Source organism: Thalassophryne amazonica, chromosome 23 (assembly GCF_902500255.1).
Source record: "Thalassophryne amazonica chromosome 23, fThaAma1.1, whole genome shotgun sequence".
In the NCBI taxonomy this organism is placed as follows: Eukaryota; Metazoa; Chordata; class Actinopteri; order Batrachoidiformes; family Batrachoididae; genus Thalassophryne; species Thalassophryne amazonica.
Window position 1 is genome coordinate 35,438,712 of NC_047125.1, and position 20,853 is coordinate 35,459,564.

Genomic DNA, 20,853 nt, shown 5'->3' on the forward strand with positions numbered 1-20,853 from the left:
TATTTATGAACGCGTTTTTATCGGAACAAACATGTTTCAGTGAAGAAAACAGCAGCTTCAAACTGAGACTTTAATTTTAAAGTTACACTCAACAACAAAAAAAGCTTTCACATTTTCAAAGTTAAAGAAAAAAAAGTGCTGCAGAACATGATAATGTGGGTTTGAGTGCAAAGGCCCACTTAAGTGCAAACATCACTGATTAGAGCTTCAAACACAACACAGATAAATTTCAAAAATAAAAAAATAACATTTGTAACTTATGAAAAATATCTCTAATATACAAATAGAAATGCAACATGTAACAGTTTTCTGAATTAACATTTGAAAGTGTGGCTTACAAGAAGTGCAAAATCAAAACTATCTCAAATATTCAAACTGTTGAGATAAAACAAGAAAACCAACAGAGCCTGAGCCCTCATCAACCAACCAGAGGTGAGGGGTGTGTCACTCCCCCAGGAGGAAGGCTCGGCTAAGGATGAGCTCAGTGTGGTCTCCGCCCAGATGACACGCCTCCAGGACACAGATCAGTCTTTGATTGGCCAGATGGTGCGCCGTGCAAACGAGGTCGGCTAAAAGAAGAGAGGGCAGGAAACTTTGTTACTGTGTTGCTGTGAATGTCATGGCAAAGATCGTCTTTGAGCGTGTGGACCAACCTGGTGAAGGTGGAGGAGCATGTGAGGAAAAAGCCCCATGGGACAAGATGGAGGTCCAGGAGTTAGCATGAGGGAGGAGACAAGTGAGCAAAGAGGACTGAGGAAGGAAGAGGGTGTCGAGCAGCGTGTTGTCAGACAGCGCTGAGAAAGAAGACGACAAATCATCAGCATCAGTCTCTGTGTGTCTGTGTGTTAGAGCCCTGCACGGGACTCATTTCTTCGTTCCACTGAAATTCAGACCATAACCACCTGCACCAGCAACGTGTGTTACACTCCTGCCCGTTCCCCCAAAGTGTATTTCCAGTCCCGCCTGCACCGGCGAAACGGTTTTTGTGTCTCCTCCCGTCCCGCAGGAGAAAACACAGCATTTAAGCTATTAATGAGACTCATGGGGTTGTTTGTTTCGATTCTCTGTTTTGTATGCCTTTTTGATGCATTAGTCAGGAATAGTGCTCCTATTTTGTTGTTTTTATTTAAATAGTTTCATATGTGTGTGCCATATATGGGCGTGCAGTGTTGCTATGGTAACTCGCTGTGTTTGTGCTGCTCCAGTTAAAGAAGTTCTATTTAAGCTGAAGGCAGCGTGTGGACACCACATACTTTCACACGATTCTTCTTTGCTGACTGAGTCATCCTGTCGCTTCCAAACCTGCAGTGTTTGTCTTTTAGCCACCCACAGCGAAGTTCTAACTGCCTGCTCCTGTGAGATTTGCGTTGGATCCCGCAGTACCCTAATCCCAATGCAGCCCTATAGTGTGTCTGTGCGTATGTGCTTGTGTGTGGGTGTACCTCTCAGAGTCAGCGTGTAGTACTCCGTGTAGATGTAGTCAAACTTCTGGGGCGTCACCTGCCCTCCCATTGCCACAGCAACAGACTGCTCCTCCCTGAGCAAATGGCTGTAGTACAGTGGAAGTGTCTCCATGGCAACATGCTGAACAGTAGGAGGGAGGGGGTCGGTGATGGACGTCTGTTCATCATCGTCGTCTTCATCATCATCTTTGTTGTTCTGAAGAAACTCCATGGATGCTTCAAAGAGAGTGCCTGACAAATAAGTGAGTGATTTAGGACATATCTGTGTGAGGACGCCTGACGTGTCTCTGTGGGGATGTCAGCAGTAGCGGTTTTTGGTCATTTTGTTCATGGCACATGGGGGCAGCACAAGCACTTAAAAAAAAAAATTATAAAATAAAATCATCTGCACCACAAGGCGATTATCATATCACTCTTTGGGGACTTGGTAAATTGGTGCAGCTGCAGGTGCCCGTTTGCTGAGAGGTGCACAGAACAGATGCAGTGTGAGAGTATTGTACTCGGGGACAGGCGCTCTCCTGCCCGTGCGCTCTGCTCTGGTTTGGCTCCAGATGGAGTATCCTGCTCTGCTCAGCAGGATCCTGCTGTTCTGCTCCATGGCGTCTCCTCTGGCAGGGCAAAGTCCACTTAGGACACAGCACAGAACCAGAACTCTGCACCACAGGCAGCCAGTGCATGAAACAAAGAGCATTTGAAGGTGGGCGGACAGGATATAAGAACAGGTTTGAATCTCACCGGAGAGGACAAACTGCCCACTCGAGGAAAAAGTTTGCAGAAAGGACAACCTGTCTATATGTAAGGAGGGTTTAGAACTTGCTTATAATGTGCCAAATCACAGCAACTTGAGCTGCGTTCACATTATTAGCTGAAGTGACTTGAATCTGACCTTTTTTTGTGTGTCTGTGTGTGATGCAGTGTACACTTTAAAAACATGACTATATATATGTACTTAATATAATTTTTGTTAACCATCACCACATAACGTGGTTGTCAACAAAATATATCATTTATTTTTTACAAAATATATACAGTTGTATGTAAAAGTTTGGGCACCCCTGATGATTTTCCTTTATAAATCATTGGTTGTCTGGATCATAAATTTCAGTTAAATATATCATATAGCAGACAGTCATATTTGAGAAGTGAAATGAAGTTTATAGGTTTTACAGAAAGTGTGCAATAATAATTTAATCAAAATAAGGCAGGTGCATAAATTTGGGCACCCTTGTCATTTTGCTGATTTGAATACATTTACCACTAATTATTGGAACACAAAATTGGTTTGGTAAGCTCACTGACCCTTGACCTCCTTACACAGGTGAATCTAATCATGAGAAAGGGTATTTAAGGTGGCCATTTGCAAATGTTTCCCTTCTTTGCATCTCTTCTGAATTGCAACATGGGAGCCTCTAAACTCTCAAATGACCTGAAAACAAAGATTGTTCAACATCATGGTTTAGGGGAAGGATACAAAAACTGAGATTTCAGCTGTCAGTTTCCACTGTGAGGAACATAGTGAGGAAATGGAAGACCACAGGCACAGTACTAGTTAAGGCCTGAAGTGGCAGGCCAAGAAAATCTCAGATAAGCTGAAGCGAAGGATGGTGAGAACAGTCATAGTCAACCCACAGACCTGCTCCAAAGACCTACAACATGATCTTGCTGCAGATAGTGTCTCTGCATCGTTCAACTATACAGCGCACTTTGCACAAAGAGATGCTGTATGATGCTGTAATGCAGAGGAAGCCTTTTCTGCATACATGCCACAGAGTCACTTGAGGTATGCTAAACCACATTTGGACAAGCCAGCTTCATTTTGGAATAAGGTGCTGTGGACTGATGAAACTAAAACTGAGTTATTTGGACATAACAAGGTGCAGTATGCATGGCTGAAAAAGAACACAGCATTCCAAGAAAAACACTTGCTACCTACAGTAACATTTAGAGGTGGTTCCATCATGCTGTGGGGCTGTGTGGCCAGTGCAGGTACTGGGAATCTTGTTAAAGTTGAGGGTCACATGGATTCCAGTCAATATCAGCAGATTCTTGAGAACAATGTTCATGAATCAGTGACAAAGTTGAAGTTGTACCAGGGCTGGATCTTTCAACAAGACGACCCTAAACACTGCTCAAAATCTACTAAGCCATTCGTGCAGAGGAACAAGTACAACGTTCTGGAATGGCCATCTCAGTCCCCAGACCTGAATATTATTGAAAATCTGTGGTGTGATTTTAAGTGGCCTGTCCATGCTCAGAAACCAACAAACCTGAGATGTTTTGTAAAGAAGAATGGTCCAAAATACCTTCAACCAGAATCCAGACTCTCATTGGAAGCTGTAGGAAGCATTTAGAGGCTGTTATTTCTGCAAAAGGAGGATCTACTAAATATTGATGTATTTTTTCTGTTGGGGTGCCCAAATTTATGCACCTGCCTAATTTTGTTTAAAGAATAATCGCACACTTTCTGTAAATCCTATGAGCTTCATTTCACTTCTCAAATATCGCTGTGTTTGTCTGCTATATGAGATATTTAACTGAAATTTCTGATCCAAACAACCAATGATTTATAAAGGAAAATCATGGAAATCATCAGGGGGGCCAAACGTTTACATACAACTGTAATTAATTGTATTTTACAGTATATTCTGTTTAATATTTCAACAATGAGGTGTATGTGGGGCTGGTTGACAGAACTAGATGAACACAGCAGAGTGTGAATGTGCCAAATCCAATGATCTGCTGTTTTATGAACCGTCTGAACACGTCAAGTTTAATTTCTGTATTTTTCCTGTTACCTTCCTTTGTGTTTGTGCTCAGAGATCAGATTCAGTTCTGATTTCTGTGTCATCAGTGGTGATGTAACGGCTGTGAGATCAGATAACAGGAAAAAACAAAAACAAATTCAGGAACAAATATCACAAGGACTCAGAAATGGGCAGAGCCTCATCAGAAACTTCTAACAATGAAACAAGGTCCAGAAGGAAAGTCAAAGTCGGCTCTGCAGAATCACTGACGTCTACAACAGGTGTCTGTCTGCATACGTCAGAAATGTCCCAGAGGACGTAAATCTAAGATCATAAAGTCAAACAGACGATCCTTTGGTGCAACACCAGAGTCCACATGACTGACAGCTGACAACAGATGAGGAACAAATAAGGAAGAAAATGGTTTGACCACTTTTCACCATTAAAAACACAGAACTGTTTTAGGTGATAAAAAAGTTAGTTTTACCCTAACTCTCTTTTTGTTATGTACACCAACTAAATAACAATAGGGGAAGCCGGGGCACAGTGGATCAGAAATGTTGTTTTGTGGCAGCATAAACACATTATGCACAGGTTGAGGTCATTCTATTGTGGATTTAATACAGCAAGTTATTGTTTATAAGGCTGTTATTTGTCTCCCCAAGTGTAATTTACAGGTGTTTAAAATCGATTTTATATTTTTTGATTCACTGTGCCCCGGACACTAATTCATGGGGCACAGTGAATCAACTTACAATATAATGGGGGGGGAGAACACATGATTATAAAGATTTCTTCAAAATTATTAAATATTTGCTGATGCATATACAAACTATAATCCAACAAACCAGCTATGTGATGTGTGAGTGTCTTATATAGTGATCTAAGTCCTTTAGCAACTATTATAAATTGAACTGTCATTTCTGTTCAAACGTGAAAACAGTTATTTATATACACAAATTATCAAAATAATTCATGGAAAAATAAATGTACAAGTTACAACAAGTAATATTTGTCATCCACTTGATAGTGGGGCTTAGTAAATCACTTTCTAGACTGATTCACTGTGTCTTGGGTGCATGTGACACACGAGTCATGTTATCAAATAGCTGATATTTAATGTTCAAACTGATATTTATTGTTTTTGTGCAAATACAGTAGTGTTCAGAATAATAGTAGTGCTATGTGACTAAAAAGATGAATCCAGGTTTTGAGTATATTTCTTATTGTTACATGGGAAACAAGGTACCAGTAGATTCAGTAGATTCTCACAAATCCAACAAGACCAAGCATTCATGATATGCACACTCTTAAGGCTATGAAATTGGGCTATTAGTAAAAAAAAGTAGAAAAGGGGGTGTTCACAATAATAGTAGCATCTGCTGTTGACGCTACAAACTCAAACCTATTATGTTCAAACTGCTTTTTTATCAATCCTGTGAATCACTAAACTAGTATTTAGTTGTATAACCACAGTTTTTCATGATTTCTTCACATCTGCGAGGCATTAATTTTGTTGGTTTGGAACCAAGATTTTGCTGGTTTACTAGTGTGCTTGGGGTCATTGTCTTGTTGAAACACCCATTTCAAGGGCATGTCCTCTTCAGCATAAGGAAACATGACCTCTTCAAGTATTTTGACATATCCAAACTGATCCATGATACCTGGTATGTGATATATAGGCCCGACACCATAGTAGGAGAAACATGCCCATATCATGATGCTTGCACCACCATGCTTCACTGTGAACTGTGAACTGTGGCTTGAATTCAGAGTTTGGGGGTCGTCTCACAAACTGTCTGCGGCCCTTGGACCCAAAAAGAACAATTTTACTCTCATCAGTCCACAAAATATTCCTCCATTTCTCTTTAGGCCAGTTGATGTGTTCTTTGGCAAATTGTAACCTCTTCTGCACGTCTTTTATTTAACAGAGGGACTTTGCGGGGGATTCTTGCAAATAAATTAGCTTCACACAGGCATCTTCTAACTGTCACAGCACTTACAGGTAACTCCAGACTGTCTTTGATCATCCTGGAGCTGATCAATGGGTGAGCCTTTGCCATTCTGGTTATTCTTCTATCCATTTTGATGGTTGGTTTCTGTTTTCTTCCACGTGTCTGTTTTTTTTTTTGTTTTTTTTTTGTCCATTTTAAAGCATTGGAGATCATTGTAGATGAACAGCCTATAATTTTTTGCACCTGCGTATACGTTTTCCCCTCTCCAATCAACGTTTTAATCAAACTACGCTGTTCTTCTGAACAATGTCTTGAACGTCCCATTTTCCTCAGGCTTTCAAAGAGAAAAACATGTTCAACAGGTGCTGGCTTCATCCTTAAATAGGGGACACCTGATTCACACCTGTTTGTTCCACAAAATTGATGAACTCACTGACTGAATGTCACACTACTATTATTGTGAACACCCCCTTTTCTACTTTTTTTTTTACTAATATCCCAATTTCATAGCCTTAAGAGTGTGAATATCATGAATGCTTGGTCTTGTTGGATTTGTGAGAATCTACTGAATCTACTGGTACCTTGTTTCCCATGTAACAATAAGAAATATACTCAAAACCTGGATTAATCTTTTTAGTCACACAGCACTACTATTATTCTGAACACTACTGTATTTGCTTATTTTGAAATGGATGCCTGCAACACGTTTCTAAAAAGCTGGGACAGTGGTATGTTTACCAGTGTTACCTTTCCTGAGCCCACACGGTAAGATCCTTTACACAATGATGTCGGTTTTTAATGCAGTGTAGCCTGATCATTGTATTCTGTTTTTATTTACGTCATGCAACGTCCCAACTTCATTGGAATTGGGGTTGTAATAATGACATTTAAATTGAGGCTGATCTTCGTAATTAACTGGTTTATTTAACGGCTGTGTTGTGTTTTTGTGTGGATTTTTTTTTTTTTTTTTTTTTTTTGTGCACACACCTGCATTGTCTTTCTGCTGTTGTTGAACTGTAACATTCGGCTGTCTGGACAGAGACAAAGGAAGTTTGATGGGAAATCTTTCGTCTGTGCTGAGGACAAAAATGGGATATTTGTCTCACCTCTTTCTCGGCGTCTCTGTCTGAAGCAGCTTCTTCTTCTTCACCTTCCTGCTGACACAGGAAACTGTAAACATCCCTGTGTGTGTGTGTGTGTGTGTGTGTGCGCATGACTCACTGAGTGCCACAGTCCAAGGGGCGGGGCCTGACATGAGTGTCAGCTGTAACCAGAGAGGCTGTTGAGGAGCCGGAGGAGGAGAGAGTGGAGGGACGTGGGACAGAAGTGGAACAGCAGGGTGAGGGAGGGGGGCAGTTTGAGGTGGACGGCTGAGAGTGGTGAGATGGATGAGTGTCTCCAGGCTCCTTCCACAGCAGATACATGTCCTCCTGAGGAACAAATGGAGTCAGCGCTCTCATTTCCAACATACCTGAATGCATCTTTTAAGACCTTTACCTGTCTGCCACAATGGTACACCGTGGAGACAGCTGCCTGAATACAAAAGGTGCGTCGCTCCCGGTATTGGAGCATCTCTATCTCCCTTTTAAGCTCCGCCCCCGACAGGAACTCTGGCTGTCCTCGTTTCTCCTTCATGAACATCCTCATGGAGACGGGAGGAGGCGGGTAGATGAAGAATCCTCCAATCACAGCCCGGCTCAGCACCAATCTGTCGTCCTGTCCTCGCAACCAATGCAGGAAGTGCCGCACTGGGCGGAGCTCCTGGTAGTCCATCTGAGAGTGGTGACCTGTCAACCAAAGAGGGATGAGAACCAGAACCTGCCAGGTCATTTTGAACGTTTCTGTGACCTACCTGTGCAGTAGACCTGCGTGTAGGTCGTGTTTGTCAAGTAGACACCGCCGTCAGCTCGGTCTGGAAGTCTGATCACCTTCATCTGGGTACAAACGACAACCGACACTGCCAACAGACACAGAATGGCGCCACGTTAACGGACACCAACTCTAAAGCGTTACATCAAACCAAGCGCCATACATACGTGGGCGGATCTTGCTGTGGGTTTCAGGTTGTGATGTGGCGAAGAGCTTCACCATCATTGGCTGACTGCTCTCTCCGTCCTCCAGCCGCAGCCAGCGGTACTCCAAAAGCTCCGCCCCTATCCCATCTATGTAAAAAAAAAAGAAAAAAAAAAAAGATAAATCTCAGATTTATGTAGCGTGAATTCAAAGAGAGAGAGTTGGGTCAGCGGGGAAACCTCACCCTTGCTCCTGATTCGCTCTGCTCGTCCTAAGAAGGTCACCAGCCCGATGACATCACACACAGCATCATCGGCCACAGGCTGCAGCTCGGCACTGTGGGAGATTCAGCATGTTTAACAAACAGAAGTGGCTCCTCAGCCTGCGGTTCCTGAACCAGAGCACATGGAACTTCACATCTTCTGGACTGAGAGGCAAGTGTCCACTTTCCATTACAAAACAGAACCAGAACCAAAACTGCATCAGGACCCCAGCTAGAGTAATGAAGTGTGAGGACGAGACCTGCTTCACAGGCCCAACATGTCTGAAACAGTGTTCATACCTGCTGCAGAAGCTGTATGTGGCTGCAGGCAGGCGCCGCTCCGCTGGCACAGAGGACTGTGGGAGAATAACGATGCGAGCGGCAGGATTTCTGCTGTTCACGCTGATCTCTGGAGAGACAAAAAAAAAGAAGAAAAGATGCAATGTCTCCAAACCATCCAACTACAACAGTTTGTCCTGTTGCAGATGGGTGTGGCCAGTACAGCATCAACAATGACCTTGACCTTTGTTAAAACTAGTAACCATAGAAACACACCGATGTCATCACTGTTGGAAAAGTAGCTGTTCTTGACCCGGTAGCGTCGCAGGCTGATGATGTCACCGGGCTTCAGGCAGCGGTACCAATTGACACACACACTGTTCCACAATACTGCAGACACACTTCCTGTGTGGTCGCACACCTCCAGCATGGCCTGTGAACACATGACACGACACATCAGACAGCACAGCGAGGAGCGGCGGCCCGCTTCACGGCCTGGTTCCATGACTGATGGTAAGAAATTTTTTGGGGACGGAAACTGTTTTGGTGTTGGATGGATTGTGTGGCGAAGTCGTCCGGGGGTCTGGGGCCGTGCTCCCACAGAAACATGTTTTAAAAAAATGGTGCATGCTGGGAGATTCTTGACACACAATTCTCACTTAGAAAAAATTCAGTGTTCTCAGTTCTCAATTTTCTGGAGAATATCTTATTCACTTGACTATACAATCATATTTTAATAATAGTAAATTGAATCAAATATGAATGTAAATTTTTCACATACTTTTATAACTTCACCTCATGCAGTGACAGCTGTTGCAAACCAGTTGAAGGATTTTAATGCCAAAATTTAATTGAAATCTATGTATGTAGGACTTATTTTTTCCAAACAACTGACGTAACGTGAATTTCTCCACTGTGAGATCAATAGTCTTATAAGATATCTTAACAAACCACAGCTAGTTGGGTGGGCGTGTCTTATTTTTCACATGGGGTTGTGCAGATTTTTTCCTCTCTTGGTTTGGACTTGAGAGACGTTATTAATTCAGCATTTTTTCACGGTGAGGAGCGGCGGCGTTCGGGTTCACGGTGAGGAGCGGCGGCGTTCGGGTTCACGGTGAGGAGCGGTCACGCTGTCACTCACCTTGTATGGACAGTCACAGCTTGCATCTGCCTTCCCATAATACATCAGGTGTGACTTCTTGATGATTCGTACGATCAGTTGATGGATGGGAGCGCCCCGACGTCCTGAGAGGAAGTCCTCCCGGAGTTGGGACACGGTGACTGCTGGACCGCGTGCTGTGGACAGGAGGAGCGGCGGTCAGCATTAATCGGCGCACGTGAAATCTACCCAGTAAATATTTCCACTGACCAAGCTGCTGATCCCGCCCTTCCTCCTCAGAGGGCGGAGTCTCCCTCCAAACCTGGCCGCAGTAGTCCACGTTATTCCACAGGGGCAGGAACGTGCTGCGTGCAGCTCTCAGCGGACCCAAAGATCCTGGAGGGTCACAAACAGCCATCAGGGTCAAGTGGGCATGGCTTACAGGTGAGAAGACCGGGGTTTTACCTTCAGGGTCAAAGGATCCAAACCAGGGCAACGCGTTCCACTGCTCCACCTGTCCCCTCAGTGTGTCTGCGTCCTCTGCCACTTGACCTCTGACCTCCAAACTGACTAGTCTGTAGCTGGTGAGACATAAGAAAGTCATGTGACCTCCCATCCCATTGTCTTCATCTTCATTTCAAAGCGAGCATCATTACCTCTCATAATGTCCTGACGCTGAAGAGGATTGTGGGAGATGAGTGGACAGGGAGGCTGCGAAAGCAGCATTGCACAGCTTCGTCCCAGGACGCAGACAGTTCTTCTCCACCAGGCGGTTCAAACCAGGATCCAAGGTCACACGCAGTCTGCAGTCTCCATCCGTCAGCGTGATGTCATAGAGGTCGTCACCTGTCGGGCATCACCATGGAAACCATCAGAACCAACCCAGTAAAAAAAAAAACCCTGAAATACAATATCTGTCTCAACGTGTCCCTCTCGCCTTATTGTCATTCCCGTCATAATGTGTCCCTCATGTCTTGTCATTCCCGTCGTAATGTGTCCCTCATGTCTTGTGTCATTCCCATCTCACTGTGTCCCTCCCACCTTATTGTGTCATTCCCGTCTCACTGTGTCCCTCCCACCTTATTGTGTCATTCCTGTCTTAACGTGTCCCTCCCACCTTAGTGCCATTCCTGTCTTAATGTGTCCCTCATGTCTTGTCATTCCTGTCTTAATGTGTCCCTCCCACCTTATTGTGTCATTCCTGTCTTAACGTGTCCCTCATGTCTTGTGCCATTCCCGTCTTAACGTGTCCCTCCCACCTTAGTGTCATTCCCGTCTTAACGTGTCCCTCCCGCCTTAGTGTCATTCCCGTCTTAACGTGTCCCTCCCGCCTTAGTGTCATTCCCGTCTTATGTCCCTCATGTCTTGTGCCATTCCCGTCTTATCATGCCATTCCCGTCTTAATGTGTCCCTCCCGCCTTAGTGTGTCATTCCTGTCTTAATGTGTCCCCCATGTCTTGTCATTCCCATCTCATTATGTCCCCATCTTATTGTGTCATTCCTGTCGGAATGTGTCCCTCATGTCTTGTCATTCTCATCTCACTGTGTCCCTCCCACCTTATTGTGTCATTCCTCTTAATGTGTCCCTCATGTCTTGTGCCATTCCCGTCTTAACGTGTCCCTCCCGCCTTAGTGTCATTCCTGTCTTAACGTGTCCCTCATGTCTTGTGCCATTCCCGTCTTATCGTGCCATTCCTGTCTTAATGTGTCCCTCATGTCTTGTCATTCCCGTCTCATTGTGTCCCTCCCACCTTATTGTGTCATTCCTGTCGTAACGTGTCCCTCATGTCTTGTCATTTCCATCTCACTGTGTCCCTCCCGTCTTATTGTGTCATTCCTGTCTTAACGTGTCCCTCATGTCTTGTCATTCCTGTCTTAATGTGTCCCTCCCGCCTTATTGTCATTCCTGTCTTAATGTTTCCCTCATGTCTCAATGTCTTTCCTGTCTCATTGGGTCCCTCCTGTCTTAACGTGTCCCTCATGTCTTGTGTCATTCCCATCTCACTGTGTCCCTCCCGTCTTATTGTCATTCCTGTCTCATTGTGTCCTTCCTGTCTTAAAAGGGACCTCCTTTAATTTTTTTGTGGGTAATAGTTTCATTCTAAATGGTAAATCAAACTGATATCTGCAGTTATTTTAAAAATTACTTTTTTCTATTAATAATTAGAGAGTAGTAACACCAGACAGGGTTTTCTTTTTGAACCTACTAGGACTGTCCTGGCCTCGCTGAGTACTGTATTTGTTGACAATAACCCAGCTATTTGGGGAGCTAAACACTCTCCCATGCATCTCCCAAAAAGCACTCCATTCTGTTCTTTTGCAGGGTTTAAACTGTTCAAACTGTAGAACAAAAAATACAGCACAATTACTGCAAAACAGGTAGAAAACTACAACCTTAAAATAAAATGTTGCATTAGGCCTCATAACATTATAGTTCAATGCAGAAAAATGCATTACAACTTACAGCACAGCAAATGAGGTCAGTAGGCTGAGCGAGTCCGAATCAGGAGGATTGTAGATATCCCACTGCTCAGTGCTTTACAGGCTGCTGCAGGCAGGGGAGGAGGGGTAGACCCGCTGCCGCTTGGCATCAACAGAGACTTTCTCTTTCAGTCACCAAACATCAGACAAGTCTCCAGTAACGCCAGGAAAAGTAGCTAGATTTGTCGCTAGTCGTTTTTGAGGAAATAAGTCGTCGAGGGTTTGAAAAGTCGCCAAGTTGGCAACACTGAATATAAACACACGCAACGCAAACTCACCTGTGCACAGTCCTGTACCGAACTGGTTCAATGTATCATTACACCCTTAATTTTGACCCATCTACTGAATGGCAGTGTGAATAGTACCCACCCAGATATCACACGGCCGTTGAGCTGAATCACACTTAAGAGAATTTTCAGTTATGCCTACCTTTTTTTTTTTACAAATGAAAAAATGACATTTACAAATACACATTTATTTGTAAAACCCAACACAAACGTTACAGTAACTTTGTTGGTTTTTACAAATAATAAATCAACCAAAATTAAAAGATGTTATATTTTCATTTTGTAAACATGACAGATTTGACATTAATGTAGTTAAACTATTAATTTATAAACCAAATTAATTTGGTTTAAATCAAAACCATAAGTCAAACCTGCTTTCCTTTTCAGGACTTCTGCCTCATGTCTGTACTGCTGTATGTTGAATGTAAATGACCCTTACAGCAGTGGGCAAGGTGCACAAAGACAGAAGTGCTGACTCTGTTGTGTTGGGTTTGTGATAGCTGTTGATTCTAATCAGAAGCGTTGGCGGTGCTTAAACTCAAAACTGACTTGTCAGTAGCTGAGAGTGTACCGGAGACAATACAGAAAGTTAGTGGTTAGCTGTAGTTTCTGATAAATTTTTTAGTGGTTTATCGGTTTAGCGTTGTAAAAGTTAACTTTTCAAGTAGTGGATTAGTGGTTATCAAAGCTAACTTTTTGGTTAGCTGTGCCCAATACTGTCTGTAGGTGTGGATATTGTCAGTTTACAGATAATTCACTAACCTTTTGCATCAGTGTGACCTTTTATGTCAAAAATATAGGACCAAAACTGCCACAGTAATGGATTATTTTTAAAAAGTTTGATGTGGAATAATAATATCACATTGTTTAATTGGTATTATTTGTCTACAGCCCAGGATGCATCAATAATTCAACACTTCAATACTCCCAAAAATATTTCAATGATCACATGCTGCAGAGACCTGATGAATATGAAATATAATTTATTTTGTCCTCCACATTAATTTGGTATCAATGCTCTTCAAGATTCAGTGAGTCTAAAAGCCTCACTTGGGGATAATTTCTCCCTTAGGAGCAATTACAGATCAGTTATATAGTATAATGACTCTATGGTATTATAATAGCAATGAGTGCCAAAATAATCCACATCTCTAAATTTCACTCTGACACCTGTTAATGCATTGTCCAAAAATTTTTTTAATTATTGAATTTTATTGTTTCAGACTGTAGAGACAGACAGCGTACCGCAGTTTTACCTGGTGGGTCTGTGGCAAACCTGAGAGGAAATGCATAAAGGTAATTCCAGCCTGTGCAGTTATGGCGTTTACGAAGGCTTCCATGCTGCACTGAGTGGGGACCCGGTGTCGCAGACCGAATGGTCCACCCCTAAAAATTGGTCTGTCCTGCCTCCACTTTGCATGTGTCATTTTGGAGCTGAGCAGCTCATCTGAGTCTGTCTCTCTTCACCTAAAGTGATCAAATGGATTCATGTGATTAATGTGAAGGTAAAACCTCTTAAATCATTCTAAAGTTTTAAGCAGAAACTAGATGATACTGATGTTTTGAAATGACTGATGTGCAGTGAACGTATCAGCTAGCAGCTTGTGTAGCTGCAGCGCTCTGATCGCTTCTTCCATCTTTTATGATGAAACAGTGCTGAATTTATGTGGAAATGATTGTTGCACAAAAGCTTCAGATGTCTGCTGCTGAGATCGATGATGACTGGAGTGCAGTTTGAAGCAGAAACGAGGCGATAATCGGTGAACTGCGGCTGATGACGCATGCCCGGTGAAGGCAGGGTGGACCAATTTTTAGGAGGGACCATTCGGTCAGTGACACTGGTCCAGCTTCTCCACAAGGATCAACACAGGACTTCACATTTGTAAAATGACATTTGAGAAAGAAGTAGTTTTGGATGTGGTTGCCTGATAGAAATAAAATCAAATTATAAACGGTACATGGTGTCAAAGTCAAAAAGAATAATTGCTTATTTGTTGACAAACATTTATTCTCTTATTTTGGTAAAGTGTTACTGATCAGTTTTTTCCCCTAAATTTACCATCTGTAGTTGTTCAATGGATAAGTCACATTCACCACGAGGCAGATAAGAAAACTTGCAAATATTTGTATTGATATAATTGAGCTTAATATTGTCTCACATTCATTTGTGAATTGGAAATCTTTGCATTTTGTTCCACAGCAGTTCAAAACATGACAAAAGTAGATGTTACTTATTCACATCTGAGTCATATTTCTGACTGTGATAATACTGTTGTCCAATAATTTTCCACATAAATACTCATTCGGCAACATTTATGGAATTTTGAGACATGATTCCGGATGGCTTCCAGCTGGTTTGGCTTGTGTGTCTTTCCGATGGTTTTCCTTGCTTGTTGTGGTACAGGTATGGCACCAGCTTTGGAATCTGCCCCTAAAACAAAAAGAAAAATCTGAAAACATCATACAAATGTAGCAATAACTTCCCTGAAGTGAAACAAATGAGATTTTTCTCAGTGTTTGTAGCACAATGGAAAATGTCAACAGCGTCCGATCTATGTTCAGAACTTTATCAATAGCTGCTTTGACAAAACAACAAAAGCATGTCGTGTTTTAATTGGATTAGTCATTTCCCATACCTTTATTATACAACCCCTGGCAAAAATGATGGAATCACCGGCCTCGGAGGATGTTCATTCAGTTGTTTAATTTTGTAGAAAAAAAGCAGATCACAGACATGACACAAAACTTAAGTCATTTCAAATGGCAACTTTCTGGCTTTAAGAAACACTATAAGAAATCAAGAAAAAAAGATTGTGACAGTCAGTAACGGTTACTTTTTTAGACCAAGCAGAGGGAAAAAATATGGAATCACTCAATTCTGAGGAAAAAATTATGGAATCATGAAAAACAAAGAACGCTCCAACACATCACTAGTATTTTGTTGCACCACCTCTGGCTTTTATAACAGCTTGCAGTCTCTGAGTCATGGACTTAATGAGTGACAAACAGTACTCTTCATCAATCTGGCTCCAACTTTCTCTGATTGCTGTTGCCAGATCAGCTTTGCAGGTTGGAGCCTTGTCATGGACCATTTTCTTCAACTTCCACCAAAGATTTTCAATTGGATTAAGATCCGGACTATTTGCAGGCCATGACATTGACCCTATGTGTCTTTTTGCAAGGAATGTTTTCACAGTTTTTGCTCTATGGCAAGATGCATTATCATCTTGAAAAATGATTTCATCATCCCCAAACATCCTTTCAATTGATGGGATAAGAAAAGTGTCCAAAATATCAACGTAAACTTGTGCATTTATTGATGATGTAATGACAGCCATCTCCCCAGTGCCTTTACCTGACATGCAGCCCCATATCATCAATGACTGTGGAAATTTACATCTTCTCTTCAGGCAGTCATCTTTATAAATCTCATTGGAACGGCACCAAACAAAAGTTCCAGCATCATCACCTTGCCCAATGCAGATTCGAGATTCATCACTGAATATGACTTTCATCCAGTCATCCACAGTCCACGATTGCTTTTCCTTAGCCCATTGTAACCTTGTTTTTTTCTGTTTAGGTGTTAATGATGGCTTTCGTTTAGCTTTTCTGTATGTAAATCCCATTTCCTTTAGGCGGTTTCTTACACTTCGGTCACAGACGTTGACTCCAGTTTCCTCCCATTCGTTCCTCATTTGTTTTGTTGTGCATTTTCGATTTTTGAGACATATTGCTTTAAGTTTTCTGTCTTGACGCTTTGATGTCTTCCTTGGTCTACCAGTATGTTTGCCTTTAACAACCTTCCCATGTTGTTTGTATTTGGTCCAGAGTTTAGACACAGCTGACTGTGAACAACCAACATCTTTTGCAACATTGCGTGATGATTTACCCTCTTTTAAGAGTTTGATAATCCTCTCCTTTGTTTCAATTGACATCTCTCGTGTTGGAGCCATGATTCATGTCAGTCCACTTGGTGCAACAGCTCTCCAAGGTGTGTTCACTCCTTTTTAGATGCAGACTAATGAGCAGATCTGATTTGATGCAGGTGTTAGTTTTGGGGATGAAAATTTACAGGGTGATTCCATAATTTATTCCTCAGAATTGAGTGATTCCATATTTTTTTCCATCTGCTTGGTCTAAAAAAGTAACCGTTACTGACTGCCACAATTTTTTTCCTGATTTCTTATAGTGTTTCTTAAAGCCAGAAAGTTGCCATTTGAAATGACTTTAGTTTTGTGTCATGTCTGTGACCTGCTTTTTTCTACAAAATTAAACTGAATGAACATCCTCCGAGGCCGGTGATTCCATCATTTATGCCAGGGGTTGTGTGTATATATATATATATATATATATATGTATGTATGTATATATATGTATGTATGTATATATGTGTGTATATATATGTGTATATATATATATGTATATATATATATATGTGTGTGTGTGTATTATTAATCACAGTGGTGGTGGATGAGTGGCTAGTGCACTTGGTTTCAGTGCAGAAGGTTCCTGGTTCAAACCCCACCCCTGCCACATTTATCATGTACTGTGGAGAAGGATCTGGCGTAAAACTTAGGGCAAATCAATACGCAGATCAACCGCTGTGGCGACCTCGAGTTCTAACAAGGGATCAGCCTAAGGGACTTAGTTTACCTGATATTTCAACAGCAAGTGCAATGCAAGTGTTTCAACACTGTGATTGTAATTATACAGAATTATCAGTAATCAATACATTCATAAAACTGAGAAAGACTGAGGAATATATCGTTACCATGGACATGTCTGCTGAAGGTGGCTTCCATCAGCTCCCCCTGAATGTGAAATCTTTGACTTTCCTCACGACCACATCTTGGCTAACTTTGCTCCACTGAAGTATGAATCTTTCGTCACCTCCAAAACAGAAGAAATATTGCAAAATATAAAAACAGCTAAAGTGTAAAAGATGAGAAGCAATTGATATCTGACATACATCAATCAGCATGTTTTCAATGTGTTATCCCGTCACTGACTGTTAAGAACGGGACATCAGCCCCAAATAACATAGATTCTACACACCAATTCTATTTTAACACACACACACACACACAAAAAAAAAAAGTCACTATCAATTTTTACTAGCAGATAATGCATATAATAATTACACCCAAGTGAAATATACTGTTGATCACAAATTGATCTTTTACATAACAGAGCCTGTGCTGGCTGCCATAGCAACACAACGCACAGGACAAAAAAATGATGGTCATTAGTATCACGACTGTGACTGTGCACCGGTTAACCATTTAGGGTTAATATCAAGTTCTCAGCCAGACTGATGAATAACTAAATATTCTACTTTTGAAACTCACCTCCTGCAGGCGTCGTCCTTTCTCATTTGTCTCGGTGCTCATCACGATGACAGCTGGCTCTGTTTTTCTGTGTCCGGGGTGCGCACTGACTGCGATTCGCCCCGAGTTTATACACTTAAGTCATATATCGTGGGAATTAGTGTCCTTCAGAAAGGTCTTTTTGTTTAGAACCCATGAGCTCCACTCAAAAATCTCTTTCACAGCAGTCCCACTTGAAATGGCTGTGACACATTTTGGAGAAGCTGCTAACAGGTGGGTCCTTCAGTTTCATCGTGCTTACCGAGTCCTTCCTTATTTTTCAGCAGTAGCACATGATAGCTAACATTCTTTCTTCTGTATCCCTCGTTACTACAGCCGGGAGCCACACACAAAAACACCCATTTTCACTAAAATGCTCTCCTACTATTTCTCTCCCACACGTACAATCCAAAGGGGAGACAACAGCTCGCAACCTGTGTGTACATGTACTGACATCATAAAACTTCTATCCAATCACGTGTTCTTTACAAATTAATTTAACTTTATTAATCATCAAAAATAAAAAAAGAAAGAAAGGTAGGAAATACATGTTTTATCAGATAAATTTAGGCTAATCCTCCTTTAGTGTGTCCCTCATGCCTCATCATGCCCTTCCCGTCTCATCGTGTCCCCCACGTCCTTCCCGTCTCACTGTGTCCCGTCGTGTTCCTCACGTCCTTCCTGTCTCATTGTGTCCCGTCGTGTTCCTCACGTCCTTCCTGTCTCATTGTGTCCCGTCGTGTTCCTCACGTCCTTCCCGTCTCATCGTGTCCCGTCGTGTTCCTCACGTCCTTCCTGTCTCATTGTGTCCCGTCGTGTTCCTCACGTCCTTCCCGTCTCGTCATGTCCCTCACGTCCTTCCCGTCTCATTGTGTCCCATTGTGTTCCTCACGTCCTTCCCGTCTTGTCGTGTCCCGTTGTGTCCCTCACGTCCTTCCCGTCTCGTCGTGTCCCGTCGTGTTCCTCACGTCCTTCCTGTCTCGTCGTGTCCCTCACGTCCTTCCTGTCTCGTCATGTCCCTCACGTCCTTCCCGTCTCGTCATGTCCCTCACGTCCTTCCCGTCTCGTTGTGTCCCATCGTGTTCCTCATGTCCTTCCCGTCTCGTCGTGTTCCTCACGTCCTTCCCGTCTCGTGTCCCGTCGTGTTCCTCACGTCCTTCCCGTCTCGTCATGTCCCTCACGTCCTTCCCGTCTCGTCATGTCCCTCACATCCTTCCCGTCTCGTCGTGTTCCTCACGTCCTTCCCGTCTCGTCGTGTCCCGTTGTGTCCCTCACGTCCTTCCCGTCTTGTCGTGTCCCGTCGTGTCCCTCACGTCCTTCCCGTCTCGTCGTGTCCCTCACATCCTTCCCGTCTCGTGTCCCGTCGTGTTCCTCACGTCCTTCCCGTCTCGTCGTGTCCCGTTGTGTCCCTCACGTCCTTCCCGTCTTGTCGTGTCCCTCACGTCCTTCCCGTCTCGTCGTGTCCCTCACGTCCTTCCTGTCTCGTGTCCCGTCGTGTTCCTCACGTCCTTCCCGTCTCGTCGTGTCCCGTTGTGTCCCTCACGTCCTTCCCGTCTTGTCGTGTCCCGTCGTGTCCCTCACGTCCTTCCCGTCTCGTCGTGTCCCTCACGTCCTTCCCGTCTCGTGTCCCGTCGTGTCCCTCACGTCCTTCCCGTCTCGTCGTGTCCCTCACGTCCTTCCCGTCTCGTGTCCCGTCGTGTTCCTCACGTCCTTCCCGTCTCGTGTCCCTCACGTCCTTCCCGTCTCGTGTCCCGTCGTGTTCCTCACGTCCTTCCCGTCTCGTGTCCCTCACGTCCTTCCCGTCTCGTCGTGTCCCTCACGCCCTTCCTGTCTCGTCGTGTCCCTCACGTCCCTTCCGTCTCACTGTGTCCCTCTGTGTCTGACCGTTAAAGACAGCACTGGGGAAGTAGACGGCCGACCCCTGGTCCCTCCTGTAGCGCTGCAGTTGGACGACAAACACGAATTCCCTGCAGACGGCAGACGAGGACGCCTGTGAGACAAAGACGGAGAGGTGAGACTCGGACAGTTTTCCGGTGAGTCTTTGTGGTTTTCTTTTTTGGTGGTAAACGTTGTCCTGTGTGGGACATTCTGTCCTAACCTCGACGAGTTCAACTGACTCAACGTCTAAACTAAATTAACAAGCAGCAGAGTTAAAGTCGTTCGTCTTAAATAATAATAAATAAAACGTTAAGGTTTTTTTTATTTTATTTTACTCTGAAACCAAACGGCGCTTACTAAACTGACGTCACAGCGGCTCGTTAACAGTTTATTAAAGACAGAAATGAGGACGTGAAGAGTGTCTGCAGACCTTCTTGGACTTGGATTTGGACCCGGACCCGGACCCGGACCCGGACCGGACCAGGACTCTGTAAAATACGCAGCTAGCACCACAACCTGCCATGTTCGCGCGCCTCTTCTTCTTCTTCTTCTAATGGAGTTCCGGCAGGCTGTACGCTGCTGTGCGCAATGCTGCCCTCCTGTGTTATGATGCCGTTGTTACACTATATTCTTGAGTCAGTGTCAAGCGGAGAAAACGAGTAATAGCACTCCTGATTTCTTCAGAGTTCGCATGATACGAAAAAAGAAATGTAAAGGAAACTGTCCAAGATCAGCCAGTTCCACAAACAGGTGCTGCCTTTCTCTGCTGTATATGCTGCATGACAACAACACATGAATAACTGTTTCAGGGCTCCACACTCACACAATCTGTCAGCATGTTTACCCATCCTAAACAAGCACAGTGCCCCAGGCTCATTCTAGTAAAGACAACCTCATCCCTACGACAAGAAGCCTGGAGCTGCCTACTGACCTGAACTGACAGCTGACAAGAAAAATAAAGTCTCCCCTGGGTTCCCCTCCCATTCTTCCTGCCCCTGATTTTGGAGATACCTGCTGCATTTACTA

At 43.4% G+C, this 20,853-nt stretch overlaps 1 protein-coding gene across 1 annotated transcript; it reads right to left on the reverse strand.

Moving 5' to 3' along the window:
- si:ch73-71d17.2 (RPA-related protein RADX) lies at window positions 1–20,364 on the reverse strand. Its single transcript, XM_034164872.1, has 18 exons — window positions 20,258–20,364; window positions 19,834–19,939; window positions 10,472–10,661; window positions 10,281–10,396; window positions 10,086–10,211; window positions 9,858–10,012; window positions 8,993–9,149; window positions 8,738–8,846; window positions 8,420–8,511; window positions 8,199–8,324; window positions 8,015–8,119; window positions 7,660–7,949; window positions 7,384–7,592; window positions 7,269–7,316; window positions 7,150–7,193; window positions 1,443–1,694; window positions 654–794; window positions 1–569 (listed from the first exon to the last, which is right to left on the reverse strand). Exons 1-18 carry the CDS (start codon window positions 20,348–20,350, stop codon window positions 445–447), a joined length of 2,484 nt encoding a protein of 827 aa, XP_034020763.1. The 5' UTR covers window positions 20,351–20,364; the 3' UTR covers window positions 1–444.
- Window positions 20,365–20,853: the final 489 nt, after the last annotated feature.

Bases quoted from the DNA above. Each gene is read 5' to 3' on its own strand.
- si:ch73-71d17.2 (XM_034164872.1), bottom strand. From the start codon at position 20,350: ATGGCAGGTTGTGGTGCTAGCTGCGTATTTTACAGAGTCCTGGTCCGG. The intron at 10,013-10,085 runs GTCAGTGGAAAT...TCCTGTCCACAG, and splicing joins AGGGCGGGATCAGCAGCTTG to CACGCGGTCCAGCAGTCACC. The intron at 8,512-8,737 runs GTATGAACACTG...AATCTCCCACAG, and splicing joins ACATACAGCTTCTGCAGCAG to TGCCGAGCTGCAGCCTGTGG.